This window comes from Venturia canescens, chromosome 6, assembly GCF_019457755.1.
Source record: "Venturia canescens isolate UGA chromosome 6, ASM1945775v1, whole genome shotgun sequence".
Classification (NCBI taxonomy): domain Eukaryota; kingdom Metazoa; phylum Arthropoda; class Insecta; order Hymenoptera; family Ichneumonidae; genus Venturia; species Venturia canescens.
In genome coordinates, this window is record NC_057426.1 from 1414682 (window position 1) to 1423736 (window position 9055).

General features: G+C 39.1%; 2 protein-coding genes across 4 annotated transcripts; one reads left to right on the top strand and one right to left on the bottom strand.

Annotated features, from left to right (window-relative positions):
- Positions 1 to 410: 410 nt before the first annotated feature.
- Positions 411 to 2123, bottom strand: LOC122412559 (40S ribosomal protein S6-like). 2 transcript variants are annotated; one of them, XM_043422200.1, is made up of 4 exons: positions 1843 to 2123; positions 1389 to 1593; positions 999 to 1144; positions 411 to 908 (listed from the first exon to the last, which is right to left on the bottom strand). In XM_043422200.1, the coding sequence occupies exons 1-4, from the start codon at positions 1846 to 1848 to the stop codon at positions 513 to 515; spliced, it is 753 nt and encodes a 250-aa protein (XP_043278135.1). In that variant the 5' UTR covers positions 1849 to 2123; the 3' UTR covers positions 411 to 512. The 2 variants fall into 2 exon arrangements, with proteins under 2 accessions (XP_043278135.1, XP_043278136.1); XM_043422201.1 differs by having other exon boundaries at positions 1793 to 2117.
- Positions 2124 to 3052: 929 nt separating this feature from the next.
- Impbeta11 (importin beta11) lies at positions 3053 to 8668 on the top strand. Of its 2 annotated transcripts, none has more exons than XM_043422181.1 (15): positions 3053 to 3629; positions 4007 to 4140; positions 4448 to 4548; positions 4643 to 4756; positions 4825 to 5222; positions 5317 to 5595; positions 5678 to 5833; positions 5980 to 6020; positions 6125 to 6307; positions 6412 to 6747; positions 6835 to 6999; positions 7106 to 7298; positions 7380 to 7617; positions 7705 to 8037; positions 8123 to 8668. In XM_043422181.1, exons 1-15 carry the CDS (start codon positions 3566 to 3568, stop codon positions 8394 to 8396), a joined length of 3009 nt encoding a protein of 1002 aa, XP_043278116.1. In that variant the 5' UTR covers positions 3053 to 3565; the 3' UTR covers positions 8397 to 8668. The 2 variants fall into 2 exon arrangements, with proteins under 2 accessions (XP_043278116.1, XP_043278117.1); XM_043422182.1 differs by having other exon boundaries at positions 3054 to 3629; positions 4011 to 4140.
- Positions 8669 to 9055: the final 387 nt, after the last annotated feature.

The following is a 9055-nucleotide window of genomic DNA, read 5'->3' on the forward strand; positions in this document are numbered from 1 at the left end:
ATTCATTGATACATCGATCGATCTATTTCATTTTTATTCCATAATGCATATTAACATTTAAAGAATCAACAAATACACTTGCTAGCTTCCGGGAGGTTTCCGGTCTGCTTCGATGGTACGTACGCCATGTTTGGTGTTTGCTTTTTGTTTTTCGTAGTTCTACGGATGTAAATCGTGGCGCCACTTGTCACACCTGGGTACTTTTCGATCGAAATAAAACTGTACTCAAAGTTTTTGGAGCCGCTAATTTGAATATTTTAACGAATATTTTTGGATCAATCGCTTGATAGCTGGATCATTCGTCGAGACAAACTTTTGTTAAAAAATATGAAATGAACGAGTTCGTAGCTAGTTTTGGGCACGGATCGGCTAGTGTAAAGCTGCGTGAAATGATTTGTAACCTCGCCAAGTTATCCAACGCAAGTTCTATTCATTTCATATGAAAGAGGACAAATACTGAAAAAATACTGACACATGAAAGCGCATTTTTATTGCTATAAACAAAGCAAGTTTTATTTTGTAGCAGGGGCAGAGTGTCCAGAGGATTTGGAGTTGCGCATTGAGGCACTTCGCTTCCTCTTCAACGCTTCTTGACGCCTGACCATGGCTTCCTTGTGTCTCCGAGCCAATAGTTTGGCATAAACATCAGCTTGTTCTTTGTGAGCAACTTTGAGTCTCTTTTTCAGAGCGATCCTGTGTCTTTTACGTTGGAGCACCAAAGGTGTTATAAGCCGTTGGATTTTGGGTGCCTTCAACCGTTCTTTTTTGCCTTCTTTCTGAATGGGTCGCTTAACAACGAATTCACGGAGATCATCTTCCTTGGTTAGGTTGAACAGTTTTCGAATTCGTCCGGCTCTCTTTGGTCCCAAACGGCGTGGTAAATTTTTATCGGTCAATCCAGGAATTTCCTATCAAAAACAATCTTGAATATTATCATCTGACATTCATTCAAGGTTTCCAAAATTTCAGCAATCGAGCATTTCAGACCCTCTCCTTACCTGTTCTCCTTTCTTGATAATGATTAGTGCCAAAACAGACAGATTGGCATCCACAATGCATCCACGAACAGACTTTCGCTTCCGTTCTCCAGTTCGACGAGGTCGATAGCACGAATGACCCTTGGATAAAAGGAGCCGTACACGACCTATAAAATTCAAACGATATTTTAACAACATTCAACACTTCTGATTGAGATAATAAGAGATACTAACCAGGTTGTAACGAATGTAAAAGGAATAAGTGGAATTTTTTAATCTGTCTTGTTGCCATGAATATTCAGGGCAAAAAAGTTTTGCCTCTGTCAGTGAACTATAGACTTGCAATGACTTAATTTTCATAAGGCTGCGATTCTGAGAGGCATTGAATTCATTATAAAAATGATTATTTACCATTCGTAAGAACACCCTGTTTCATAGGGAAACCTTGCTTGTCATTTCCACCGGCGATACGAACGACATATCCTTTCCACTCGTCACCCAGGGTATCGGCTTGGACTTCAGCACCCATCCGTTTTTCGTAAAACATGCGAAGTTTGTGCTCGTCGACTATTTCCAACAGTTTTTGACATCCCGTTGCCGGGTGCGACACGTTGAGCTGTAATTATACCAGACCAAAACGATAATGAACTCATTTTTTAAACGGTCAGAGAACACCGTTGATCTCCATAATTGTTATTTTTGACACGACCGTAAACGACTCAAATGGTTAATTTTCACGCATCTAGGTTGAATATTGTGAACATTCTGCACCTAATAAACCTCCCTTAAGTAACTGTTTGAAACAAATACTTTACCTAACAATCCTTTTGGTACGTAGATTTTTAAAAAGTGGATTTAGAAATACCTTCATCCTCAACGTGACAGAATCTCAGTGCGGAGAAAAGCGAGAGTAAATAGTGCTGCTGAATGTTTTTAGTTCGTGCTAGCAGACGGATGACCGGCGACAGCGCCGTTTCGAGAACCGTGCGCACGCGAGCCATCTTACGATCGTGTATATAGCAACTGCTGGCAACACCGAGTTGTTTGTTGTTTGGGGTTGATGTAGCATTAAACTTTGAGCGTGCGCACAACAGATAAAGAAGAACACGTTTTCACAGATCTACCTTCTCTCTCGGAACGGTCGGGCACCTTATGGAAGTGCACTTCAGCTCCAGTTGGTATATAGACTACTGAGAGAGAGAATATTTAGAACAAAATACTTGCAAACAATTTTAATTTTCTTGTCGAATGAAATAAAAATGTATTATAATCAAAAGACACAAATGAACGTAGAATCGATTTAATTTACACTAGAAAAAAGTCAGAAATCTAAAATCAATCGGCCAAGTTCACGGAGTTCGTATCAAACGAACGTTGATAATTACATGACAACTTGTGTTGAATTTTGAGCAATATTTGGGTGCACTCGAGCAACCGGAGCAACTCATAGTCAAATGGCACTTATATAAATGTGCCACAACACGGATTACATGTTTCGTTGCACCCTTCTGACTGACAATTTTTCTGTTTGGCACTCCTCCATGTCAATAAATCCCAATATGTGAGATGATGAAATAATGATATTGGATATGTTTGCTGATGTGAACATTCATGATTAAAAACTGCGGCATTTGCCTCTAATGGCCGTTTTCTCCGATGCAGTTCAAACTCAATTCAATTTTTTAAATATAGTTTCGAGATAGGATGAACCGAGTTTAAACTCGGATTAACGTTGGAGAAAAGGGGCATAAGGATCTGGAGGAGAGATAGAGTCGGTAGAGACGACGAAGGAAACATTAATGGCCGTTTTCTCCGACGCGGTTCAAACTCAGTTCAATTTTTTTTTTTTCACACAGTTTCGAGATAGGATGAACCGAGTTTAAACTCAGATTAACGTTGGAGAAAACGGGCATAAGCATTATCAGAAAAATTATGACAGTTTGCAAAGGAAAAAAAGGCCTTGACCGAGACTTGATAACTTTCGGAAACAATCACTTATTCCCATACTTGTAATAAAAAATATCCATGCCTCATCACATGTTCTACACGTAATATCGGCGACTCGGCGGCTTGGCGGTTCGTGTAGCAATACGTTCATGTGTACGCGCGCATGTCGTATACAGGAATTGCGTACACGTAACTGTCTATCACAACCGCCACCGCGTGTATCGTGTCTGACTGAGCGCGTATAACAGCGCGAGAACAACGAGGATAAAGATTGTGTCAAAAAAGTACGGAGATTTATTATTCGAGAAGGTCGGAAAGCAGTGAGCATACAGTGCTGCACAGTCATCGCCGCATGTTGAATTCGATCCGAGAAATAAGTAAAAAGAAATGAGCTAAATTAGACGATAGTGTATAGTGTAGCGGAGACCGGGGCCGCAGAGTTTCATGCAAGGGATTATACAGTTTATACGTACCAAAAGATAATAAAAAAGAGGCTGTGTTCGCTTTGCCGAACACCGGAATGCCGCGGACACACGGGCAACACGGGCGGGTTTGACTTTCGTTGATATATAATATAGTTCGCAATACGTACACATTTATATTCATCAAATTAATATAAGAAAAAAAATCAAACTCTCGATATGGAATGTATCGAAAATCAACTGAGTACTATTACTCTTGATACGTCATCTCTAATTCAGCAAGGTAAAACGTAAACAAAAACGAGTATTTTGTCTTGTTTGAAAGGTTAGAATTTAGATTCACTGAGGATAAGACATTTATGATATATCACCAACGTTATCATTACAAGAGTTAGATACCAAATTTTTTCATAGATCGTTTCACCGTTTTATTTGTGAATATTTATTTTATATTTTATTGTGAATGGAAATTGAAAGTTTATAGTTAAAAAATAATCGTATAGAGAAATAGTCTTCTCAGTGCTCATGTGATTTGTTAGCAAGAACAAAAACTATTCAGACATGGACAATGGAATTGAATTTCTGTAACTATTCTTATTTTGTTTTATCAACATGACCAGAAAAAAATTAAAACAAGCAGAAAATTAACTCTACAAACAGGTAGGATAACAATGGATACGGCTCTTATACAAGTTCTGGAACAAGCCTGTAGCCAAGATCCTAAAATATTGACACCTGCTGAACAGATATTGAAGCAATGGGAAACGGAGAGAGGTCTCTACACTGCGTTATTCGTAAGTTTTTCATGTTGAGTTTTGAAAAAAGTTAATGTCATATCTGGTGTTAAATATTGAACTTGAGTTAGGATGTTCCTGATCCATTAACACCCGCGAGTCATTAATAAATTTGACACATACACTCATTGTTGCACTCTATTTTCGGTTAGCTACGCTTCTATGTCAGACCCCAATAAGCAAGAACAGAAATAAATGTGCATGGAACTTTGATACAAAACCTTGAAGCAGTACGAAACCTCATCTTTCTTTCATATGAAAAGAAATAATAATTAAGCTCGAATAAATATGCTGACTTTTCCATCAGGATGTATTTTCCAATCATTCCCTGGCGATGAATGTAAGATGGATGGCTGTTTTATACTTTAAGAATGGAGTTGAAAGATATTGGAGAAAAACAGCTCCCAAGTAAGTATCAACCGAAAAGTTACCAGGATTTTAAACAGCAGACTTTACGAATAGGTGTTTTGAGAAAGGAAAAACATGTGGTTGTATTCAACAGCGCGATGGCAGAAGATGAAAAAGAACTTTTACGCCAGCGTTTGATTTCAAATTTTAATGAACCTATTGATCACTTGGCAATCCAGATAGCAGAGGCAATCGCCAAAATAGCGAGGTATGAAAACATCATTCATGCGTTATGAAAATTTGGTCAGAATAATAGAAGCGAGTGATGATCTACAGGTTGGATTGTCCCAGAGAGTGGAATACATTGATTCCGACGCTTCTCGAAGCAGCGGGAGCACAAAATTCACTGACGCAGCATCGTGCCATATACACTCTTCAAAGGGTTGTCAAAACTTTGGCTTCCAAGCGTTTGTTGGAGGATCAGCAGCTGTTTCGGGAGCTTTCCTCCAATATATCCAACTTTATTTTCAACCTATGGAATACTTTTTCGGAATCGTTCCTCATATTAGCCTCGAACGGCGCGGACGTTCAACAACTGCAAGAGATAATGGGAAAAGCTCATCTCCTTTTGAAGATTCTCAAACATTTGACGGTCCACGGATTTCCGCCCAACTCCCGAGATATACCCTTTTTGAAAGTGATTTTCGAACGGGCGAGAGCTACCCTCGAGTGCAGTTAGTTTCATACGCAAATTATTGACTGAAATCGTGATAACTCGGTCAATGAAATTACATGAATAATCTTTTGTATGATTTTTATTCGTTTCAGGAAAAACACTGATATCGCGAGGCATTCATATAGAAGTTTGTGACAAATTTCTCGTACATTTGACTAAAGTGTTGTTGGGAGTATTGGAATTTCTTCCATCCTGTTATGTTGAAGTAATACCAACGTCCCTGGAATTTACCTATTTCTACTGCTTTACCGAAGCTGGCCAGCGTTTAACCTTCGAAAGATTTACTATTCAGTGTTTAAATATACTCAAAATAATACTTTCGTTGAAAGCGTTCAAACAGAGATGGGGCGCTACAAGATCGGACCCAAGCAGTTAAGCATCTTTTTTCTTTTATAATAATCTCTGATCGGAGTCTTGAATTTGAATCCTGGTCAAATAATAAGTTTTGCACAGAGCTTGATCCAGAATTATATGATCGAGTAAAACACTACCAGCGAGATTTTTTCACCGATCAGAGGTTGACGGAAATTTGCTACAGGCTGGTGACGCACTATTTTTTACTGACACCAGCGGATTTGGAGCTTTGGGACACCGATCCCGAGAACTTTGGTAACTATAACTCGATTTTATCTAAAGAATTTTTAAATAATATTTACGTTATTTGATGCCCAAAATATATCCCATCCTCGATGCTCTGCACTTAATTCTCAATTGTAAATCATTACTAAAATGTTTCCGTTATTGACGAATTTCAGTCATTGAAGAATATCGCAATGCGTGGAAATACAGTTCAAGGGTAACGCAAACTCAGACAGACTTTTGGATTAAATCCAATGAATGATATATTATTTTATTATTATTTTGATATGATATTATTGTATAATGTATTTTCATTTACAGCCGTGTACCAAGGCAATTTTTGTAGCGTTAATCCAGGAATTTTATGAAGCTCCCAAATCCATGTTAATGGACCTTTTGCAGAGGCATCATCAGCCAGCAGATCCAAACGATTTAAACGCTATATTACTCAAAGATGCTCTCTACACTGCGTTCGGCCTCACATTATTTTTTCTCGACGGCAAGGTCGGTGAACAAAGTATGCTAGGATTAAAATGAAATAAAACGAATGCGCCCTCGATCGCGAAAAAATTATTCATCCATTGATTTTAATCCAACCTCATTCGCAGGTTGATTTTGATCAATGGTGGTCAACGGTGTTAAAACAAGAGCTTCAGCTACGGGGTACTAACTACAGAATAATCAGGAGACGAGTCTGTTGGCTAATTGGACAAGGGATCAGCGATACAAATATGAGTCGAAAGCTGAAACAGGAAGCGTACGAACTAATCATTCAGTCACTGAGATCAGAGGAAGATCTTTGTATCAGATTAGCCGCTAGTGATGCTCTTCAACAGCTTATCAGTGGATTCGATTTTAAGCCAGAGGACTTTCAGACCTATTTAGAATCAGCCTTTTTCATGCTGTGCTCGCTTCTTAAAGAATCCAACGAATGTGACACGAAGGTTATTTGATTTTTTTCATTTCAAATCGTCTTCTCATGTGGATTATCTTGTGTTTTTGTTTTCTAACCACACGATTGTGGGTTTTAGATGCGGGTTCTTTGTGGAATATCGTTCTTGATTCAGCGTACTGTCTTCGGCATAAAACCCTATCTAAATTCATTCATCGCTTATCTACCTGATCTTTGGCAACAATCGGAGGAGCACAATATGTTGCGATGTGGAATCGTTTCGGTGCTTGTAAATTTGGCTAACGTAAGTACCGTTATCACAAAGCCTCGCAACAGGTCTAAAACGTGATGAATATGTTCGTCATAGGGATAGATACTAATTGAACACGATTTTTTAAATTTCTCGACAGGCTCTGGGTTCGGACTGTGTCACCATCGAGCCTCTAGTCGTCGCGGTTGTTGGTCTCAGTTGCGACGTTCATCAAGACGATCACGTTTACCTCTTGGAAAATGGTCTCGAACTTTGGCTCGCGTTATTAGAAGCTACTTCAACTTCAAGCCCAGGAATGATGGGCCTTCTGAAGAACATGCCGGATCTGTTCGGTCAGTTTATAATTTTTTTCTAATCAACATCATACAGATGTCTTCGAAACAAACGATTTCTTATTATTCGAAAACACTCAGATTGTTCGTCGGAAAATCTTCGACGGTGCATGGACATAATGACAGCTTACGTTGTACTCGTTCCCATGGAATTTATCTGCGAACACGGACATCTGCTCATCGATTTGTTCAAGTCACGTATCAGTGATATGAGAGATGAAGAAGTAGCTGTGATTTCAAGACTCTTCGAAACTTGTTTGATGGTTCTACCGCAAGAAAGTATACAATTGATGAAACCTATTTTGGCCAAAATATTCGAGTGAGTCTCACTCTTTTAATGGTACTAAACAAACATTCCAATGAATTATTTTTAATGGAACAACATTATTATTCACAAAACGATTAGGAACGTCTACAAAGGAACGGCATCGTTCGATCTGATGTTGATGTCTTTGTGTATCATGTCTCGAGTTCTGCTTAGTTCGAAAGAAACGTTTGCCCAAGTCATAAGTGAACTCGCTCGGAGCGTCGGCGATAATGCTACGGAGGAAAGCGTTCTCGGTCAAATAATAGAAGTTTGGGTAATTCGTATGACCTCCTTAACGAACTCAACGAAGCTTTTGTCTTTGGGACTTTGCTCGCTATTAAGCCCGGATAGTCCGCAAATAGTTTTTCAACACTTTCCTCAGATGATATATCGTATCGCGGAGACATTCAGACTTGAAATTGAGTATCCCGAGTAAGTTCCATATCATATTGGACTCAAAACTTATTTATTGTTGGTCTGTCAAAAAACGTGCAGTCGTTCATTTTTTTCGTTGCAGTGCTCAGCCCTCCGGCGAACAACCGAGTTCATCCTCTGAATTCGAAGTAAGTTACTTGTCGGAGCACGATCGAAGAGTCGATAAGCTCTTGCTTAGCGATCCTGCTCACATCGTTTCTCTCAAAGACACCCTGCAAAATCAACTCATTACTCTCCGGAGGGTGATGGGAGAAGATCAGTTTCAACAAATGCTTTCGACAATTCCCGACGATGTCGATAAAACATTATTGAAAGAGTTTTTCACTTTTTCAACCGTTCTAAACGAACCATACTAAATTTGTCAACTCAAAACTATCCCTCGTCATTCATTCGACAACACATCGCCGAATAATGAAATTTATTTCACTCGCGCGACTGTTTAATAACTATTATTACGATTCATCATTTCTTTTCGAATTATCCAATTCAGCATCGAGGTGTAAAAAGCTTGACCAATCGCCACCATCCTTATGTCAAATGATCAAATATGCTGTATCAATTATGTTAATAATAAATGAATAAAAAAAAGAAACGAGACTAGCTCGAAATCGTGAACATTTAAAATCAAGGTGCGTGCACGACGTGCATTATCTTGTGATTGTAATAAAAGATTGACTTTGGGAATGTAGTGATCGTTGGAAGCGTCGAAACTTGTTATTTTTGGCGGGACGCTGCTTACCAACGGTTTGATTTATCGATATTTTTTGTTTTCAATCATTTGAATCGAAGTGATTCGCAGGTACGTGAAAGTCTCAATGGATGGCGCAACTCATCGATCCTTTGGCAGCACGTGCTGGCATCCTCGTTCGTTCGCGGGGTAATCTCTTTGATCGTACGTGCCTTTCCCTTGATTATTCCTCAAAATGGCAATAATATAAAATAGATTTTAAAAAATTCTCCCCTCGCCCTTCGGCCCCCGCCCTTATTAGCGAGGAGCGCCTCTCGCGGCGAATGG